The sequence below is a fragment of the Gopherus flavomarginatus genome, chromosome 3 (genome assembly GCF_025201925.1).
Source record: "Gopherus flavomarginatus isolate rGopFla2 chromosome 3, rGopFla2.mat.asm, whole genome shotgun sequence".
Taxonomy (NCBI): domain Eukaryota; kingdom Metazoa; phylum Chordata; order Testudines; family Testudinidae; genus Gopherus; species Gopherus flavomarginatus.
This window is the reverse complement of record NC_066619.1, coordinates 178,316,870-178,339,396: the sequence shown is the minus strand read 5'-3', so window position 1 is coordinate 178,339,396 and position 22,527 is coordinate 178,316,870. Positions and strand designations below refer to the sequence as shown.

Genomic DNA, 22,527 nt, shown 5'->3' with positions numbered 1-22,527 from the left:
CATGATGTGCATGCAAATAGCCAGGATGATGCACAACTGATCAGTTGTGTGTACACATCTGACTTGTATATGTCACTGTGATAACAGCATGTGCAAAGCTTTGCATATCTAAATGTTGAAAACCCTCCTCAACTTATTTTGAACATCAGCTTAAACTAACACCAAACTGCTATATGTTTTGACGTTATTAATCACTGCTGTGATCTTTTTTCACCCATAGCTGTAGCTGCTTAAAATCCTGTTTATTTTAAATTTGACTTTTAACAAGTTTACTAAAGGATTTTCTTCTTGAAATTTAGTAAAGGATTTTCTCATTATCTCATAGCAAACTAGCCCATCCTATGATTACTTTCTGTGGATTTTACAATTACTATAAGTGTTTAATATGTAATATACTGGTCATATAATAGAATGTTATCGGTTCTGTGCATTGAATACTGTATTATAGATGGGACTGGTAGTGTCACCTGTCATTAAGGTTGCCCGACACTTCATGTTAAAAGATCCTGTTTTCAGTTGCTGATAACTTTGCCAAACTTGAACCATACAGGCTGAAATTTTCCATGCTGGGAGACTACCTCAAGATGAATTTTGAGGGAGAATTTTAGCCAAAACAATTCAGACATTTCTGAGAGTGAGACTAGGAGAAAATATGTTGTGGTGTTCATGTTTAAAAAATTCTGGCAGCCTTTTATCTTTTTTTGAGAAACTCTAGTGCCTCCATACTTTGAAGCAGATGCTTGAAGTACAGAAGGGATGAGGTAGAGATGTGGTAGGGTTGTGCCTTTTGCCATCCCTGTGGTAATCCATGAAAATTTGGCCAAGATATTGGCTTTGAAAAAATTCAGTTTGCACATGCTCAGTAGAGACTTGCTAGAGCTTTTTAGATAATTTCACTGAACTCATGCATGCTGGATATGCTCCAGCCAGGGCTAGCTGCTGACCAGACTGGGACCATGCAGCAGTGAGACTCTCTCGCCTGTATTTTCACTGATGTCCCTGCTGAACCCAGGCAGTGTGGAGGAGGAATCTGCTGCCTGACTAAAATGCAGAGGGGACAAGAATTGGACTTGAGGGTGGGTCTGGAGAGCGACAGATCAGATGAGGAGCTGGGAAGTGGGATGGGAACTGAGAATGGCTGGGCAAGAAAACTAGAAGTGAGGGAGATTGGAGCCAGAACAGGGAGTTCAGATGGGTGAGAATAGGACTTGCTCAGCAAGGCGACTGGGGCTGGGATGACAAACCTCACCAGTGGAGACTAAGACTAGTTAAGTTAGGAGAATTGCATTGGGTGAGGAGCCAGGAGTGAGGAAGAAACAAGACTCAAACAGGAACTGGTTGGAGGGACAGAATAGAAGGGACCAGTCTTGAGGGGAATGGGTAGAAGAATCTGTGCCCACTAGTGCACGTATCACATCAGAATCTGGAATGGAACCCAAGATGCCTGAGGCCTGGTCTACACTACGCGTTTAAACCAATTTTAGCAGCGTTAAACCGATTTAACGCTGTACCCGTCCACACTACGAGGCCCTTTATATCGATATAAAGGGCTCTTTAAATCGGTTTCTGTACTCCTCCCCGATGAGAGGAGTAGCGCTAAAATCGGTATTACCATATCAGATTAGGGTTAGTGTGGCCGCAAATGGACAGTATTGGCCTCCAGGCGGTATCCCACAGTGCACCACTGTGACCGCTCTGGACAGCAATCTCAACTCAGATGCAGTGACCAGGTAAACAGGAAAAGCCCCGCGAAATTTTGATTTTCATTTCCTGTTTGCCCACCGTGGAGCTCTGATCAGCACGGGTGGCAATGCAGTCCCAAATCCAAAAAGAGCTCCAGCATGGACCATACGGGAGATACTGGATCTGATCTCTGTATGGGGAAACAAATCTGTTCTATCAGAGCTCCGTTACAGAAGACGAAATGCCAAAACTTTTGGAAAAAAAAAAATCTACAGGCTACACAGTGCTGCCTGACAAGCGTAACGGGAAGCCAGAGACTCAAATGGACGCTCATGGAGGGAGGGAGTGGGTACTGAGGACTCCAGCTATCCCACAGTCCCCAGCAGTCTCCGAAAAGTATTTGCATTCTTGGCTGAGCTCCCAATACCTGTAGTTTCAAACACATTGTCCGGCGTGGTTCAGGGACTAGCTCGTCAATTTACTCCCCCCCACACACGTGAAAGAAAAGGGAAAGAAATCGTTTCTTGACTTCTTTCAATGTCACCCTATGTCTACTGAATGCTGCTGGTAGACGCGATGCTGCAGCAGTGAAGAGCAGTATCCGCTCCTCTCCCCTCCCTGGTGGCAGACGGTACATGCTTGATAACTGCTGAGTACCCCTGGCTGGCCTCAGGGGCGCCTGGGTAAAAATAGGAATGATTCCTGGTCATTCCCAGTAGATGGTACAGAACGACTGGTAACCGTCTTCATCATAGCCACTGGGGCTGAGCTCCATCAGCCCCCTCCCTTTCTGGTGTAAAGAAAAGATTCTGTACTGCCTGGACTATCATAGCAGCGGGATGCTGGGCTCCTCTTCCCCGCACCGCTTAATGTCCTGCCTGGACTGTCATAGCACGGGGAGGCTGCCTCCCCCTCATTTTATCTCACTAACAAGTCACTGTTTCTTATTCCTGCATTCTTTATAACATCATGACACAAATGCGGGGGACACTACCACGGTAACCCAGGAAGGTTGGGGAAGAAGGGAAGCAACGGGTGGGATTGTTGCAGGGGCATGCCCCGTGAATGGCATGTAGCTCATCATTTCTGCGGGATCTGACACGGAGCAGCTGTGCTCTCTGATACACTGCTTCTCTAGTACACTTGCCCCAAATTCTAGGCAGGATTGACTCTATTTTTATAAACCATAAAGGAGGGATTGACTCAGGGAGTCATTCCCAGTTTTGCTTTTGCGCCCCCGGCCAACCTCAGCCAGGGGCACCCATGATAGCAGCAGACAGCACAGAAGGACAGTTAACCGTCATCTCATTGCCAAATTACACTGGCAGCAGACGGTACGGAACAACTGGTAACCGTCTCTGCTATCATGCAAAAGCAAATGAATGCTGCCGTGTAGCGCTGGAGTATCAACTCTGTCCGCGGCATCCAGTACACATACGGTGACTGTAGGAAAAAAAAAAAAAAAGCTGAACAGGCTCCATGGTTGTCATGCTATGGGATCTCCCAGGACAATCCAGGGAAAAAGGGCGCGAAATGATTGTCTGCCGTTGCTTTCCCGGAGGAAGAAATGACTGACGACATTTACCCAGAACCACCTGCGACAGTGATTTCATTGCTTTCCCGGAGGAAGGAATGACTGACGACATTTACCCAGAACCACTCGCGACAATGATTTTTGCCCCATCAGCCACTGGGCTCTCAACCCAGAATTCCAAGGGGCGGGGGAGACTGCGGGAACTATGGGATAGCTATGGCATAGCTACCCACAGTGCAACGCTCTGGAAATCAACGCTAGCCTCGGACCATGGACTCACACCACCGAATTAATGTGCTTAGTGTGGCCGCGTGCACTCGATTTTATATAATCTGTTTTATAAAACCGGTTTATGTAAAATCGGAATTATCCCATAGTGTAGACATACCCCGAGTCTCACCATTCCTCTGCTGTCAGCAAATGTCTGTGAAACCCACTGGCAAAGTGCATGTCTGATCCTCCTCTAGTGCTGATCCACATAAGGTATGACAGCCTGCTACTGCTGTCGGTTACTCTGTTAGATTAAGTGGCACAAGTCTGTGCAACAGGAGCTACTGATGTCCATATGCTATATGATGGAATTACTATATTTTCAGTTTGTTTTTAAAACCTAGGAAATCATACCCCCAAAAAAGGTGTTAAAAGAATGTTATTTAGATTGCAAAGTCAAGCAGTCAAACTTAGGAAATGCCAAGATTACGGTTGCCTGTGGAACTCTACCTAATTCAGCCACCTTGTGTGTGTACATTATGTGATGTAGTGCTTAATTACATGATCATGTATAATTTTTTTTCCACAAGACAACGGCCTCATTCAGTGCACACGATGGACATGCTCTGGAGGCAAATCAGTGTTGTTCAGTGAATGAGGTGGTGGTCTGTGGGACCCCAGCTTCATTTGTTGCAGAAATTGGAAGGTTTGTAGTGAGTGAGGCAGGGATTGCAGGAAGAGAAAGAATGGTCTCATGGTTAAAGCAGTTCAGTGCTGCCCTGGAGATCTGCATTCTATCTCTGCCTCTGCAGAGGATTCCCATGTGATGCTACACAAATCTGTTAAAGCAAACTTTTCACAGATGGACACTAATTCCTCTTTTCTTCTGGTTGCCTAACTTGAGATTGGAAGTATAATTTGCAGAAGTGCTGAGCACTCGCTGCAACTGAAGTCTTTGAGAGCTGTGCTTTGAACATATAAAGTGGTATTATAACGCTAAGTACTTTGAAAAATCAGGTCCCATGTGTCTCAGGGCACTCCAATTAGTGGAAACTTTTGACTAAAGCTGGCCAGAACTTTCCAGACAGAACGTTTTCCCATCAGGAAATGCTGATTTATCAAAACAGAGAGATTCTCTGGGAACATGTTGACTTTTGGCTAAATTTTGGCAGAAACCAGGGAGGTTTCTGAAACTTGATTCCCTGCCAGTTCACCTGCCTCTATGGTTCCTTGGCAATCTGCTGGAGAAGCTTCTGGGGAGATTAGGCTTCCAGGCTCTGGAATCAGAACAACAGAAATTTTGAAATTGCATATTTCCCACGGGATGGAAATTCCAGGTCCAACCCAGCTATACTTTTGTCCTTAGTCTGTCTGTCTGCCTCAAGTCCCCGTCTGTAAAATAGGAATAAAAATATCTACTCATCTCACAGGGGCAATAAATTCATTATTATTTTTGAAGCACTCAGATATTGTAATGATAGCCACCATACCAAACATCCATAAGTAGATTAAAAGTTCTGTCTTTAAAATAGGGTTTGAATAATGCACGGCCAATAAGGTTGCCATGGGGCCAAACGTAGAATGAAAAGAAAATAATAGGTGCTCATTAAGTGAGTACTGCCCCATCTGCATTGAAAGCGGCTGGGGTCCTGTGGGGAAAAATAGCATGCGTTTACATAATTAAATGCTATCGTAATGTATGTATACAAGGGAGCATAATTAAGGTTGCCGAGGAAACCTTCATGCTGGCATTTCCTAATTTTAGAGTTCTTGACTTTGCTACCTTAACAATGTACTTTTTACTGTAGTTTTTGTGTGTGTGGTTGTCTAGATTCTTTGTATGTGATGCAGTTAGTGCTTAAAGAGAAAATCACAAATGCAATATCAAGCTAATGTGAATGCCCAGCGGAAGTTAACAATGTTGTATACTTTGTAACTATCATTACATTTCTATTTTTGTCATATTGATACACTTTTAAAAAAAAACTCATAACATGAGTTTCTGCTGTAGAATTGACTGAAAACAGTTAAATACTCATTTTTTTACCCATAAATATTTTGTGTTCCAGAATATTAATCATTGTGGAAAAGAAAAACCATGTAAAGAAGGACTTTAACACTGTAGAAATTACATAGAACAGGACATTTTCGTACAAGAAACTTACATTGCCAGTAATTTTCTATATCTCTCTTGCAACTACTGTAGATATTTATATCTGAATAAGGATTTCCTTACTATCAACTCTTCCTTCTGCTTAATCTTGGAATGAAATCAATATCATGTGTTTATGACCACAATCCATGTTTAGCCTAAGTTTACCTCTACATTTTTTGCCTTGGAAAAAGGCTCTGTAAGCTTCTTGGGTGCTGAGAGTGTCAAGACCAAACTTTATTCTAAATGAGATAATAACCTCTTTAGAAACACCTGTGTAATGCTGGTTTCAGCCTTGAACAGCTTCCCCCTTTCCCAAGGGCAGAGTAACTCCACTGAACCTCACTGCCATTAGTGCACATTTTTATGTACATTATTGTTTAATTAACAGATACACAATTTATACAAATGAGATATTTAGGAAGCCAAATGACTGTATGACTCTGAAATGTAAGTTTGCTGGAAGGAAATTGTCAGCAAAAGGAAACATACCAAAGTAAACAGGTAGAGATTTTGCCATTTCACAGGAAAGCTGTGTGTTTGCTAGACTGAACAATAAACCTGATTTCCTAAAAAAGACGAAGAGTGCTCTGCATGTTTTATTCCTGATATACAGCTTTTACAGCCTGGTGAAGCAGCTTCATTTGGACATTGTTCCAGTGGAATTCAGAATGCACGGCATGTATCAAGGAACTCTCTTATTGTAGCAACACTAGTCCTCCTTCAGATTGCCATTTCATTTCAGTAATTGCAAAGCTGAAAATCCTGTGCACCCTCTAAAAAGAAGGTTTAGTCATTAAGTCCATATGCCTCCCTGTTGATACTCTTTTTACAGCGATTGCATCTATATATTTATTTCATTATACTGTACTGTACTATTAAGAAATAAAGTAATTCTAACACTGACAAATTGTATACATTATAACGAGTAGTAGTAGAAGAGACACAAGCTATTGCCAGAAGGTTGTTGTCACAGACACTAAGGGTAACATTAGCAGAAAGCAGCTGTTTATATCCTCTGCCCATGCTGATCCTATATTGTTCTCTTAAATGATCATAGATTACTCTAACTCAGTGGTTCTTAACCTGGGGTGTGTGCACCCCCTCCGGGTGCAAAATGCCATTTCGGGGGGTGCGAGACATGCTAGATTTTTTTAGAATACACAGATTAAACACAGGCACATAAGTACAACTACTTTGTTTAATCAAACCTATGTATTAACATACATTTTTTAACGATTACTGTAACATACAAACAAAAAATATATCTAGGTTTAAAGAACTGACCGACTTCAATGATTTTTGACAAGGGGTGTGAAAACATAGTTTGAGAACCAAAGGGGTGCAGGCTGCAGTAAAGGTTAAGAACCACTGCTCTAACTAGTAAAGGGGGAAGTGCTTGGTAACTTGATCTAAGTATAACAAGCTCTCTATGTTAAAACAAAATGAAATGTACTGATGTCACACACATCTTCTCTGGGAAAGACAGATTTTTCCACCCATGTGAAATGTTATTGCTGTCAGTTCATGGGTGCAGGCAGATATAAGTCAGATATGCTACAGTATAAAGGTTTTAGTTCTATGGGAGTCATCTCTTCTGGCAACTGGCAGAGGGACTTTTTTGTGTTTAGCCCTTTTATTAATGTATTTTTAGAAGCTATATCTACTGTAATTGCACTTGCTGTGTTTGTGCAGTATATTGGGTGTATAACAGAAAGGGTATCTCAGCAAACTATAGGTACCATGTGGGTCAGGACAGTTGATCAGTATACAAATGCAAATAGCTCTTTGCACCCCATATCTATAACTTGGTAGGGATAGCACAAAAAGAGAGTCGGATTCTGCTGTTCCACCAATGCAAATGTAAATGACTTCTGTTGACTTCAAAGTCAAAGACACTCTTGCAGAGAGAGACAAGCCTTCTGCAGTGTACGTTTCGTGTGTGTGTTATATAAGGGACCAGACAATGAGAATCAGCCTATGAATAGCCTAAGGGGCCTGCAGCTCACCTCAGGGAAATAGCTGGAAATGTGTGTTCCTGTTTATGTGGTTCTCTTTGAGAAGACTGGATTGCATGTATTTATATGTTTGTGAAATATGCCATCTAAGAGTCAGAGAGAGTAACAAAAATCCTGCAAGCTGGGGAGGTAGGTTGTTTGTGAGGTCTCTTGGAAGGTGGGAACAGTATGTATTTCATTCTTGTTTTTAGTGGGGGTGGATTTATTTTTATTTTTACTAAAAAATAACTATTCTTTTGTAAGTGCTCTAAATCCTCTGGTGACATGAGACATTATATCGTTTGCAGCATTTATAAATGTCTACTTTTAAATGCACTTTGGTGACTTGTTAGAAAAATTAATGGAGGTAAAAGATTTAGAATGTTTTATATCCTACAAAAATGTCCTTTCTATGTTTCTTTAGTGTAGAAACTACATACTTTGCTTTTTTTTAAAGTGATCTCTGATTGTGGCATAACACTATCATATCCCACCCCATCCAGAATCATTCCTTTATCTTAATGGTTGCTTTCAGACTGTGTGGGATTAAATACTACCATATCTTCATAAATTCCCTTAAAATTGCATACTACTCAAAAAATGGGGGAGGGGGAGCTTTTCTGTCAATAGAAATAGGGATAATTTTCACAATCTGATAATTTCTTTACAATGACTGTTCTAGATAAATTTGCTATTTGAAAGGAGAGTTTGCTGGTTCGTTTGTATACCTTAATGCCGGTCGTGCTTTGATCTGAACCATTTTGGTTGGTATATCTTTGGCGTAAGCTTCCATGAATCACTTTTATTCTGTTGTGTTACATGAAACAGTAGCTATTTTACTGTAATTCACTGGTTGACATTTTAATTGCATAAAAATCCAGGAATTCAAAGTGACAGTTCTCCCAAGTGTAAATCCTTCGACTTGCATTTATGCAGAAATGTGAAGGAGCCCTTGTAAATAGTGCTGCAGATCACTATTAGCCTGCTCCTCCCAATAGGTATAGCTTTCATTAGGAAGTGTGTCAACAGACCTGGGACTGACAAAAAAAACACTTAAGAATGCATGCTAGCTATGACTATGCAGACATTCACTGGTGTTTACTAGTGAATTTAAGGTTGGAGGCCTGAGCTGCCTCTTGCCGAAATCAGTTTTATACCACTGAAACTCCACTGACTTTATTGAAGCTAGTCATGATTTATAGTGATGTACGTCAGAGGAGGATCGTTCTCTTGTGTGGGTAAGTTGCATATTGTTTACAATCCTTGCCCTTCTCTGTCTCCTACATGCACTTGCATGCATGTGCACATGCAGGGTATTCTAGATTACATGTGATAGTTGCGTGGGGCAATGAGCAAAGTAATACCAGGTAACTGAAATTACTTTTTATTCCCTTCCGCCTCACAAACACATACACATGAACATTTCTGAGTCATACACATGAACATTTCTGAGTCATTCTATATGTAGGTAACTCTTTTTTGTGTTTCCTTCAGCCTTCCCTCCTAACATTTTTTGTTGCTCTTCCTTGAATACACTCAGTTTTCAATGTTGTTATGGTTGTTTATGCCAAAAACTGAATACAGTATTCAGATTATGATTGAAGTGAAACAACATAGAGATTAGAGCTGGTAACAAATTTTGGAAGGAAAAGTGTTTTCAACAAAAAATAGTCTTTTCAAAATATTTTTTCACAAAATATTGTCAACATAGTCAAAAATGTTTACTTAATGAAAATTTATTTGCAAATTTGATCAAAAACACTATTGTAGACATTATTAAAATAGTTATAGAAAATTTGCATTTACAAAAAAGTTTCCAATAAACAAAAATATTCAGCAGCCATTTTGATATTTTTGATAAACATTTCCCAAAAAGCATTGAAATGTTTAAAAAACGGAAACACTTCAAATCCTTCAAAATTAAAACAATTTCAATTTTTTTCATGAAACTAGATTTTAATTTTTTGACCATTTGTAATAGATACAAATAATTACTTTTATGTTCCACGATCTGTTGCCTCTGTTTACGTGAGATGAGAGAGGTGGGTAGATACAGAGGAACATCACATAGGGCAATCTTAATGGAAAGAGAAATTGTGGAAGGGGAATAGACTCTTATCTGGCTTTCTTAGTGCTTTTATGTTACCGATTCCCCTAGTGTATGAGTGATTCCCAGATAACTAAAACTTGTGATGATCATCATGGACTTCATGAAGTTACCCTTTTTTAGCTAAGGAGGCTCTACTTATGAAATAAAGGTTGTTCAAAATCATTTAGCACCTGCATGCTACAGTGGAAAAAAACATGAACAAGTCACCTTTTCATATTAGTGAGTTCTGATCCTGTTACCTCCATGTACGCTGGCAGTTATGGTACCTGAATGGAAACAGCTGAACCACTTGAAGATTCTTTTATATTAGTCAATTAAATCCTTTTTCATAGAGTCCAGTGTGTCCTCTCGTAAAACAGAGAGTACTTGTTGGAATACAATGGTTACATTCAGAATCATCATTGGTGTAGGATTTCAAGAGAAGAGGCGTGTGTGTGTGTGTGTGTGTGTGTGTGTGTGTGTGTGTGTGTGTGTGTGTGTGTGTGTGTGTGTGTGTGTGTGTGTGTGTGTGGCCACAGAAAGGAAAAAGGTTACAGACCAATGTAAAAATATACAGCCATGGTAATTCGAAGTCTATTATCTCCCCCCTTATATCTGTCAATGAAAGGTAAATAACAAGTGTAAGCCAGGAGATTTTTAAAAAAAAGTGAATGTTTATTTTGTGGAGATTTTTTATTGGTGTTAACAATTTGAGAGCCTGCCTTTTCCTGTTAAAGACTTGTTGATATGTATAAGCTTTTCTAAGCAATTATATTCTATACATGAAGTAAATGTGCTCTTCTAAATGATCACAACAAAAGACAATATTAGAAGCTACTTTAACACTAACAAATGTTAGAAATTGACTTACTGATTATAAAATTCATTGCACTGAATACAAATGCCCTCAAATTGAACAATGAAAAACTGCTAACTGCTGTTGCTCTTTTAAGGTGAAATGGAAGTAACTGGGCTTTATGTAGGAAGCCCTCCCTCTTGTTCCCACATATGCATTCCCACAAAAAGATGCACTTGGTGTAGAGAGTCTTGACAGTTCTGTATGATACTACTATTCTGTTTTGTTTTGAAAGGAAACATGTTTAATTTGGCATCATTGTAATGCACTCTTCAGAAAGTTTTATATGTGGAAGACAGGAACAGGAAAGATATCATGGGCACGTGCAGAATGCATTGGGAACAGAACAATCAAATCAAACCCAGTGTAAAGACATAACTCATAACAGATGCCTGTTCAGAAAGTAGATGCTACCTGGTGCCACAGCAGGATAGTGTAACTTGCAAATAAGAATCCAGCAATTCCCATATTCACCATTGTTCCCTTCACTGACACTTCATTAGGAGGAAATAGACAGCAGTGCCTAAGTGGTGGGCAAACACAGCACACCATTTTTCAATAATATCTGTCTGCATAAGAACCTTAAAGCGTTTTCTGGGGGTACACAGAGGTCTTCCAGGCCATACATCAGTTCATCTAGAAATTTGCCTAGTTTTACAACAGGCTACATAAAAAGCACTAGCAAAGTCAGTGCAAACTAAAATTTCATAGACTGATTTGTTTATACTGCTCTATATACTATACACTGAAATGTAAGTATAATATTTATAATCTAATTGATTTATTTTATGAATATATGGTAAAAATGAGAAAGTAAGCAATTTTTCAGTAATAGTGTGCTGTGACACTTGTATTTTTATGTCTGATTTTGTTAGTTTTTAAGTGAGGTGAATCTGTACACACACAGTGTCCCCGAAACAAAAACAAGAAATTATGTTTCCACCCTACTTTGTCTGTCTTCCCTTACGTGTGAAACTAAATGCAGCAGTGTATGCATGTGGCTTACACTTGCGTTTCCAAAGGGACTGAATAACCATTTATAGATGAATCATTGTGAAAAGAGAAGTTGTTTCTGCCCAGTTCACTTCTTAAACAAAACTACTTTAGCAGCAATAATAACACTAGAAAATACAGCTGCTTGGACATGAACAGTGTATCCAGTTTTCAGAAGGAGGGCTTCAATGAAATCCCAATGGCGTGCTTATTCTTATCACATCTCCTTTAATAAAAAGAGAGTGTACATGCATTGGCTTATGATACACAAGGATTGCCAGCAAAAGGATGTCATTTCTTTCCATGAATATTGTGGATTCAGAATTAGGAACAGAACTGGAACGTACCCCTGGGAGACACTCCCACTCCTTCCCCCACGTCCTCATAACTGGCCATACCCCCTGCACCTAATGATCCTGCCAACATCCATGCCTGTCTAATTGCTATGGGAAGTGAAGAGACTAATTCTCTTTGTGTCTCCTCTTTCCTAGCCTTCATGATAACATAAAAGCCTTTGTCCCTTATGGGGAAAAGGGGAAGAAATACAGCTGCGCCTCCCCGCCAGATTCCTTCCCTTTAAAGCTCGCTGCACTGCGTACTCCCTGTGACTGTTGTTAACCTTAGTAATTTCTCAGGGGGACTGTGGGGGCACATGTAAGATTTGAGGCAGATTGGTTTGATTTTGTGCAGTTACAAAGGGAGAAAGAAGTCAAAATATGTTTTGTAGGCCTTGATTCTGGAGCCCTTGTATGCCGTGCAGCGTGATATTCAAGGTTATTGTGTGTCAGTGTGAATGCAGTGCAAATGAAACAGGCACAAGGAAGGTTGAGGGCTATACATAGTCATCCACACTGAAAGGCAATAAGTCTCAAGCCCCCAGTACCCTCCCCACCCCCGTTTTCATCCAAAAATAAGGATGAAATTAGGAATGGGGTAGGTTCTTCTGAGGAGAGAGGCTTAGGTGTGAACTTTATTATGAGGCACTGATTATTATTAGTAGGAGTATTAGTATTTGTATTGTGGCATTGCCTCATTGCTCCTTGAATCAGGGCCTCCTTGAGCTGGGCACTGTCCATACAACAAAAATACAGTCCTTGCCCCTAGCTATGTGTTTCCCTCCTAGGCCTTAATTGCTGCAGGGAGTGACTTGGCAGCCATTCAGCAGCTTTCTAGTGCAGAGTCAGAATCACGTTTGCTCCTTCTTTGTAGTTTGCTTATGCATGCCACACTCTGCACCTGCACTGTGTGAGGTCTAGTCCGTATCTGCAAGCTAGCTTCAGCCTTACATACGTAACCTAATGTCTATACATGATGCGTTTCCTTTCTCCATAGTGCTTTGCGGAACTTTCAGTTTTTCTCTAGTCAAGCCCTAAGAAATGGTTAAACAGAAGATCCTAATATTAGGAAGTAAATGTTTTAGATATGGGCTGCCTTAATTTTCCTCTGTATAAATTGATTTTAGAGATTAACCTTAATTATTTCTGCAGTTGATGATTATGGTTCAAATTCATGTTGTTGCATGAGAGATGCAACCAGAACCTCATAACCAAACATCCCCAATCTTTGGGAAAGCTTATATCCATGCTTGGCAGCTCAGACCCCTCTCAGTTATACATATTTGTTTTGTAACTGAAGATATAGGAAATAACTTTTTTGCAAAGTAAAACTTATTCACAAATTGGTAGGAATGCGTTGTGTCCACTTTGGTACTAAATTGCCAGGGTGAGAGGAAGGGAGAGATTAATGTTAATTGTTCTAATTATTATTGTCCTGTCGATGGCCAGTTACACTGCTGATAATCTTGAAGATTCCCTAAGAGTCTAATTCTTTTCTTTGAGGGGAAGGAATACAGGAATTTCTGGCTATTTGTTTTCTGTGAGTAAAATTTCAACTTTATTTTTCTTGCTTTTGTTTTTCCATCTCATAGCACTAGCTGTGGATGCCATGTAAACATCCAGTGTCAGTAAATATGTAGCCATTTTCCCTTTTCTTCCATTTTGATTAGAATAAGCAACATTTTGGTGTACTCTTTAATTAAAAGCTGCTTTGATTAAAAGCTTTTTCTTTTCTTTTCGGCTTGGATCTAAAGAGTTTGTTCTAGTGAGGCACAAGAAGAAAGGATGTTTTGTTTTTATTCATTCACATTACAGTGAAAATTAAACCTTTTCTCTTTACCAAAAACAAAGCAAACAAAAATATATGTAATAGGCGCTACCAAAGAGAGTTAAAATATGCATTTATCAGGTATTTTTGTGCCTTAACAACCAACTCAAACACTGGAGGGTAGAAGACAAAAAGAAATGACAGTTAGACAACCTGTCCGTGAATGCAGTATAACTACTAGTTTTTGCTACAGACTTTGCAATGAAATAACAATCTGTTATATGAAGTAGATTGTTCTCCAGAGTCCCTAATATGTTAGCCTAGAATATGGGGGATTTATTCCAACCAGCAAATGGACACAGAAAAATAAAAATACAATTTGCAACAACCTGCCCCTACAAAGGGGGCTTTACTCCTTGCTGAGCAGTTCATTCCTGTGTCTCAGCTGATTGCTTTTTTGTACTGAATAACTAATGTTCAGCCTATAGCTATTTAGCCACAAGTAATTACTACAGCAATAGGGAAATAAATAATGCAGTTTTGTAGAATTCAGCTCCCACTACCGGTTTACTTTTTCACATAAAATACAATTAGATTCTGCAAATAAAAAATGCAGTTCACTGTGCTTAAAATAATGGGTTTTCAAGCAACTTAATACAAGTTCTTTATGTTCTTCTACTGCTTAAGAGGAGTATAAATTCTAGTAAGCACTGGCATGTTGCACACTAACTGGCCTGTGTGGACGCTGCTGGTGCACACTAAAAGTCCCCTAATGTGCATTAATGTAGTACACAGGACTACATTAATGTTCACTAGGGGAACTTTTAGTGTGCACCAGCAGGGTCCAGGCAGGTCAGGTAGTGCACAACATGTTCAGATCAGGTAGTGCACTGGAGTTTACATCCCTCTAGTGCGGTCTAACACAACATGGAGACAAGCCCAGAGCTAAAATTTCTAGTTTGATAATTTTCTAACACAGTGCGCTATAAAAGGCTTCACTTGATTCATATACTACGATGAAATATGACCTCTTTGGAGACTTGACATCCTGGAATCACCTTATATGCAGAGATCATTGGAGGCAAAACTTTTAAAAAATCCAACAGAAAGAGCATACATATAACTCAGACTTCTTGCAAGAAGTCCTTTTAGGTTCTATGCAGATATGCAAACTGAGGTGAGATTTTATGGTGGAAAGGGCAGAAGCAAGTAAAAGTAAGTAGACTTTTTGTAAAATTTTTTAAAATAAATTATTCTAAATCCTCCTCTGGATTACAGTAGTGTATTTATAATAGAATAACAATCAGTTCAGGATATCTGTTTGTGGTAGCAAGGGACCTTTTAAGGATGCAGTGGGGAAGGCAGCATATCTTTGGACTTCTGTTTCATTCAGGACTGCAACTGGAGGAAGAACAGAACTTCTCTCAAGCGTGGTGACTGGGGCAGAACTCACCAGGACTGAGAGGGCCTGCCAAATTAGTAATTATGGCTTAGTGAGACGTCAGTAAAGTCTTCTGATAATTAAGGCTCTGATTCTGGAGGGCATTTAACTGCATGTTTAACTTTAAACACCCTGACTCTAATAGTACTATTCATGTGCTTAAAGTTAAACACTCTCGTAAGTGTTCTGTTGAACTGGTGGCCATTAAAGTATATTGGGGATGTTTGTTCATGTTGCGTGTTGGTGCATACCCTGATTTAATAAGCTGGCTCTTTTTCCTAGAACATACTTGACATCATTGTTCGTGTGTATTTTGCATGAATTTACATGTCCTTACTCTAATGGGTTTTTGGTGAATGGCTGGATTTGAACTCCTCTTTTTTTTTTTAATAACTCTATGACAAAATTAAGATGATCTTATTTGTTCTTATATATACTTTGTATTAGTTACATTTTGTATATTTATCCTGTGTCGGTTTCTACCACAAGATAAATATACAAACATTATTGCAGCCTGTACATGTTCATCGTTTGGGGGAGGGTGGTTTCTGGCACGGCATGAGTCATAGATCAAATTCACCCCGATGTAAGCAGTTGCAGCTCCTTGAACTTAGCTGGGAAAATCTGGCATTTTAATAAGGATGACAGCCTGTTCCACAAAAAAAAAAAAGAAGGGATAATGGTTATATCCATAACAATAATTTAAGATTTTTTTTGCCACATTGCTTCTGGCCCTAATGAATCGTTTGTTTTCACAGAGTCACTGGAGGTGAACTGTTTGAAGATATAGTTGCAAGGGAATATTATAGTGAAGCAGATGCCAGGTAAGTGCTTGATTTCTAGAATATTGTTTATTGCTAGATTTTAACAATAGTCTTTGATTATGCTAGCATATTTACTTATTTTGGTGTTTACTTATGGTGTTTGGCATCATTTAGAACAAAACAGTTCAATCTTCATCTATAGTTCCCATCAAGGCTTTGTTAGACTGTTAGTTTCTTAGATGAAGATAGACATGGTCTAGTGGCTTGAGCTCAGTTTGGGTAATGGTAAATTTCCCATTGCCTTCAACAGAGCCATGATTTCACCCTTGGTATTATAACCTGATTCTGACACCTACTCTGTCCTTAGCAAAGACACTTTCTGCCTCAGTTTTCCCATGGAAATAATACTTTAATGTGACATACACACCAATTTTGAAAATCTCTACATATTTAGTTTTACTAGTGTTCTGAATCCAAAAAACTGTTCCTTCCTTTGAGATACATTTTTTTTCCATTAACGAACGGTAATAGCTACTGTGTGTCTCTATCAGTGCTCAGATTGTGGAGCTACAGTTACTAACTGTAACTGCAACTGCTTATTGAAAAAAGAGAAGAAAAGGCTGAACCTTAACATGATTCTTTAGAGGTAGGGGCATCCAGGGTACCATAGTCTTTTCCCAATTCAGTGTTCTGCTGAACTCATGATGTTTCCAAATCTGCAAACACTCTGGTCCATTAGGTTCCCTAATGCACCTCTTCATATTTGTCCCATTGCTAACTTCTGTGAGAAAATTCCTTTTAAAATAAATTTAGCTAGATATTTTGCTTCTATATATTTATAATACCCACATCACATAGAGATGCCATGTAGCTATATAACATTGAGTCAGTCCTTTACAATGGTAAGAGTTGTTCTTTTAGACCACAGTTACTTTATGTAAAACACATTATTGGGAGCGTTTTAAATAACAGCACAAATATTCTGTCCTTTAAATTTCATTTAGCAGACAGAGAGAAAACTTTAGCAGTGTCCCAAGTGTGTATAATGAGTGTATAATGAGATGATGGTGAACAAAGGAAAATCTGGGCTGGATGTTAGGAAACCACCTGACACTGAAATTGATTAGACTGAAAAATAATCTCCCAAGGAAAGGGGTGGAAACCTGATTGCTCATGACATTTAAAACTAAGCTGGATAAATCATGCTGCAGAGGAGAAAACTGGATTAGCAGTTGTGGAGGGCTGACTGAATAATTTTTGCATACCCTAATTTCTTTAGTTCTGTGGAAACAGTCACATTTTCTAATGCTGATGCCAAATGCCACGAAGTGGTTATGCTTTGTTTTTAAAGAAAATAAAACCTGAGGTGATTATTCTGTTTTAAAAGTTAATATATGATGCAAAGGGGTGCATACAAATATATTCTGTATTAAAGAAGTGGAGTGTTTATGGGTGTTATGCATCTATGTATGTGTTTGTGTGTGTCCTTAGAAGTAGCTAATGAGCTTTATAGATGCATGATCTATAATAAAAATAAGTCTTGTTCCAGCAAACCCTTACCTAAGTAGTCCTTATTCATGCAAGCAGTTTGTTTAATGTCAATAGGACTACTTAAATGTGTTAGCGAATACTCATGTAAGAAAGAGTTTTCAGAACTGGGCTCTACTTACTGATTTATGACTGTTCCTACCTACTGAATTTCATGGCGAAAACATTTAATATGATCAGCATCAAATCCATGGCCCTTTGGCAAGTACAGTACATATAGTCCCAGATTTCTGACTCAATGAGAAGTAAAAGTGAGCTCTTCTCATTGGCTGTAACAGTGCTAAAAATATCTGAAAATCATTCCATTGGTGTAGAAAACCAAAGTTTTCAGCTGTGATTTTTTGGCACTATAGATTGGCCAAAAGTTTCAAATTGCATGTATAAAACCTGCTAATTCCACATTTTAAGCACCTAAATAAAAGTGGCCTGATTTTTCAGTGGTAATTATTTCAATGAGAATTATGGGTTCTTAGCATTTAGTTGTACACTTGCACATTTAGGAACCTATATTCATACACCCATGTTTGAAAATTTTAGTTAAGGGCCTTTAATGCTGATTTCCATTTTACACGTGACAACTAACCAAATTGTTGTCACTGCTGTTTTAAATGAAAATGTTTACCTCCTTATTGAATTATTTACATTTATTTTCCCATTAATACTTTCTACAAGAAACCATTATATTCAAAATGATAAATGTTTTGCTTTTTCTTGTTTATTTTTTAATCTTTACTCTCATTTCTTCTGTATCTTTTCATTTTTGTTCATTTCCTTATTTCAACACGTGTGTTAATATTGGTGTCAGACTATAAACATTCTCAGAAAGTACATCAGAAACTACTTAAGGATTTCACTGCCCTCCCAGATTTTTTCTGTTTTGTTTTGTTTTGTTTTTTAAGGTTTGATATTTTCTTTAAATATCTCCATGCTGCTGAATGGAAACACCACACAAATTGTTGTTTGATGATACCACACTTTGGATGTTAAATGTCTTTTTTGTTTGTTTTTATATTTAGTTTTTGTTTGTTTTAGATCTGGAAATACACCTCTACCCCGATATAACGCTGTCCTTGGGAGCCAAAAAATCTTACCAGGTTATAGGTGAAACCGTGTTATATCGAACTTGCTTTGATCTGCCGGAGTGCGCGTCCCGCCTCTCCCAGAGCGCTGCTTTACCACGTTATATCCGAATTCATGTTATATTGGGTCACGTTATATCGGGGTAGAGGTGTATTTTTATATTCAGCATTGTTTTGTTCCCGTTCCATGTGCAATTAAGATTTGTCAGGAAATGTAAATCCGTTTTTGTTCCTTATATTTTGTTAAAATTTTATTTTATTTTGTATTTGATGTGATTATGTGCCTTTAAAATGTTCTCCCTTCCATTCTGCCCTTGTATCTTTGCAGTCATTGTATACAGCAGATTCTAGAAAGTGTTAATCATTGTCACCTAAATGGCATAGTTCACAGAGACCTGAAGGTCAGTATCTGGTGCCCATCAATTGGATAAGAGTTTTTTTTTTTTACTTTGAAAGGGCAGAGGGTGGGTTGGCTGAGATGTTCCTTTGCTTATCCTCCTCACCCTCAAAGTGACTAAATGAATAAATAATGCATGATGCCTCTTTCCAGTTTGCAAGTCTACAGGCCTAACATACATCATGGCAAAAGAGGAAGTAGTTACTTTAAGATTGAAACCTGTGACCTTCCAAGGTGTTGGATTTATCACACCTAGCTGGACGTGGTTGGTATGATGCATATATTTTGGAAGGGATTTCATTAATCATTCTGAATGCATCTGGAGTTGCACTTTGGCTGTAATGTATGTCAGCCTGCAGATTTAAACACCACTTCTGTTCTGAGACCATGGGTTGCAGTAGCAGAACAACTGGTCACACATTGCTCCATTAGAGTATGATGAACTCTCAGGCAAGAAATGATGATTTCCAACTAAATTAAAGCATGAGAAGTTAATAAGTTATCTAAAATACATTACTTACAGTAATTTTACCTTAATGGCGGCTATGATTTCTAATGCAACAGAGAGCTCTCAGGAAGTAAGGAAGGAAAAGGAACAAATGCCACTAAATATTTAGCATAACTTTTTAAAAAATAATGTTATCAGCACGTTTTCAGTATTTGTTGCATTTTTAAAATACAGTAGTCTCCAAAACAGCACATCCATGTTAACAGGACTTCTATGTTAAACCAAGTGGAGTCCACATTGACCTTCCTTCTTCCAAACTCCCTGTACAGATCAAAATGGTTAAAATAAGGTAAAGCCTTCACATGGCATGGCATTTCTGAGATAGTAGCTGCTCTGTGTGAGTGATGTGTGTACATTTCTGAAGGTTGTGTAAAACATCTTCAGTTGTTTGCTAGTTTTGCACTTTAACCCAGTCTCGCTGAGAGTATACAGACAGTGAGTGTAAGCTTGGAACTAACACACGCCCCCTGGTGTTTGCATGCAGTCATTGCATTCAGCAGATCCTGGAGGCTGTGCTACACTGTCATCAGATGGGAGTAGTCCATCGGGACTTGAAGGTGAGTAATAATGTTGGAGCAGATCTCACACCACACAGCTCCTACTTACTGTTCAGCTGCAGATGTGCATGTAAAGGCAGAAGAGATGAGCATGTCTTTTTGCATAAACTTGCTTGTAGACTTTACCGAACTGGAATAGCTAACCTAATTGAACAAATTGTTGCTGTTTAATAGAATTTCAATTTAAAAACCAGTTACAGTTACCAAACTTGTTCCGTGAAATTGTAAATATTTTCCTTTCCCTCCTCAGTGGCAAAAATAGGAATGAACCTCTAAAATCCTCTCAACCTGCTCAGGGATTGTCATTATCTATACATCTTAGTAACAGGGAAAATGGAGTTATTTTTCAAGTATTAGAGCCCATAATGTAATTACATAAACAGTATGCCACTCTCTCATCCCAGAGCTGTCTGGGGTGTGTGAGGGGGAGCAGCAGAGCTAACATGAATACGACTTTCAAACCATTTTTAGAAAGAGCTGCCTGAGAAGCATATTACTGCATGCAGGCCCCATGTCCTAGTAGCCATCTTGAGATTGCTGCTACTGAGGCCTGCCCTATTCTACTTCCTGTTATGGCTAATGATTGTGCTACGGGCCACCTCTGTTTAAAGCTGGAATTGCTGCAGTTTTCTAACCAGAAAGTTCTTCAAGGTTAAAGTTCTTCACAGAGTGGTGTTAGTATTTAGAATAGAATTTTGGGAAAGAAGTTCCCTTTGCTAAGAGGAATATCACCTTGTCTTAACTACATAGATTTCCAAATGACTGGAGATAACTGCTACATCAGATTCCATCTGATGCAAGTTGGAGATGGAACTAAAGAGGTTGAAGTAATCTCTCCCTTTCTGCTCCTGGATGGCTCATAGGGTATTTCTACACTGCAATTAAAAACCCATGGCTGACTTACGCCAGCTGACTCATGGGGCTCGGGCTAAGGGGCTATTTAATTGCAGTGTAGACACTTGGCTGGAGCCCAGGTTCTAGGACCCTGCAAGATGGGATGGTCCCAGAGCTCAGACTATAGCCCAAGCCGAAATGTCTATACTGCAATTAAATAGCCATGCAGCCCAAGCCCTGCGAGCCTGACTCAGTTCGCACAGGCCAGCCGTGAGTGTCTAATTGCAATGTAGACATACTCGTAGAGACAAGCTAGATAGTCTATAATAACACTGGTACTGACTTCTCATTCTTCATACAAAAGAAGAGAAAAACTAAACTCAGACAGCATTCAATCATCAAGATCCTAGATACAGTTAATCTGTTTATATAGAAGGCTAATGGAAAGTATCTGAATAAAGGGTTCCCCTTAAAAAGGAAATGAAAAGGTAGCATCCTTATAGCCCAAGGAGTTGTAGGTCTCACCCCATTCTTCGTTTGAGCACACTCACAGTCTGTCTCTATTTCTCCATACTGCCAGTTCCCTTTCTCTTTGGTCAGGGAATTTTATTATAGGGTAGTGGAATTTCCTTTCCAGATTGGAGTTTTCCATCACCAGTGATAGAGCCAGGATCAGAACATTGTCTTCTTCTTCGAGTGATTGCTCATATCCATTCCAGGTAGGTGTACGCGGCGCGCGTGCACGTTTGCCGGAAACTTTTTACCCTAGCAACTCCAGTGGGCCGGCAGGTCGCCCCCTAGAGTGGCGCCACTGTGGCACTAGATATATACCCCTGCTGGCCCGCCCGCTCCTCAGTTCCTTCTTACCGCCGTGTCGGTGGCTGGAACTGTGGAGTGCGGCTTGCTGTCCTCCACGTACCTAGCTCTCCTGTACTTTGTTCGTTGTCATAGTTGTAAATAGTTTATAGATAGTTCATAGGTAATTTGATAGTATATTAGTTAGTTGTGTATTGTATATAGTTGTTTAACTTGCTCGCGGGTGGGCCGTTGCCGGCACCGAGCTCATGCCTGGCTCGCCGGGCTTCAAGCAGTGCTCGGCATGCAAGAAGCCGATGCCTACTAGCGATCCCCACGACGCGTGCCTCAAGTGCCTGGGGGAATCGCACATAAGTGAAAAGTGCCATATTTGCAAGGCCTTTAAGCCTCGCACGAAGAAGGAGAGGGATCAACGACTCTGCGCTCTCCTCATGGAAGCGGCACTGACTCCGGCACCGGCGGCGCAGTCGGCCACTTCTACTCCGGCACCGGACCGCGCCGGCACCGGCAAGACTCCCCGGCACCGACCATCCCCGGCACCGGGAGCAGACTCACGACACTCGGCGTCTGCAACACCATCGAGGCAGGCCCGAGTGGAGCGCCCGGCACCTACCTTGGCCGCGGCACTGCCTGCAGGGCTGCTGTCGACTCCGGGCCTGGAAGGTCCGTCGAGTCCAGCCCCTCCTAGCTCCCCCTTAAGATCAGGGGTCGAGCTGCTGGTACCATCCACGCCGGAGACCTTTGCCTCGGCACGGGACTTGATCGCGCTGATGTAGCCATCGCAGCCTCAGACGGCACCCCCGGGACGGGTAACCTCCAGAGGCAAACCGATGATGCGAGCGCTGTCTCCAGAGTCCCGGCAGCGATCTCCCCGGAGACGTGAATGCTCACGCTCGGGGCGCCGCTCGCAGTCCCGGCACTGTTCTCCCAGGCGGTACCGGTCGTACTCGCGGCACCGATCGGCAT

The 22,527-nt window shown here is 40.2% G+C and overlaps 1 protein-coding gene across 18 annotated transcripts in view; it reads left to right on the top strand.

The window, feature by feature from the left end:
* Positions 1-22,527, top strand: part of CAMK2D (calcium/calmodulin dependent protein kinase II delta) — a 292,308-nt gene that overhangs the window by 169,589 nt on the left and 100,192 nt on the right. For 10 of the 18 annotated variants that reach the window (XM_050944449.1, XM_050944442.1, XM_050944438.1 and 7 more), the window contains exons 5-6: positions 15,817-15,882; positions 18,778-18,850. In XM_050944449.1, the coding sequence (XP_050800406.1) occupies positions 15,817-15,882; positions 18,778-18,850 (139 nt within the window). Of the gene's footprint in view, positions 1-15,816; positions 15,883-18,777; positions 18,851-19,838; positions 19,912-22,527 lie in introns of all 18 variants that reach the window. The other 8 variants (XM_050944443.1, XM_050944435.1, XM_050944448.1 and 5 more) reach the window with 1 other exon arrangement.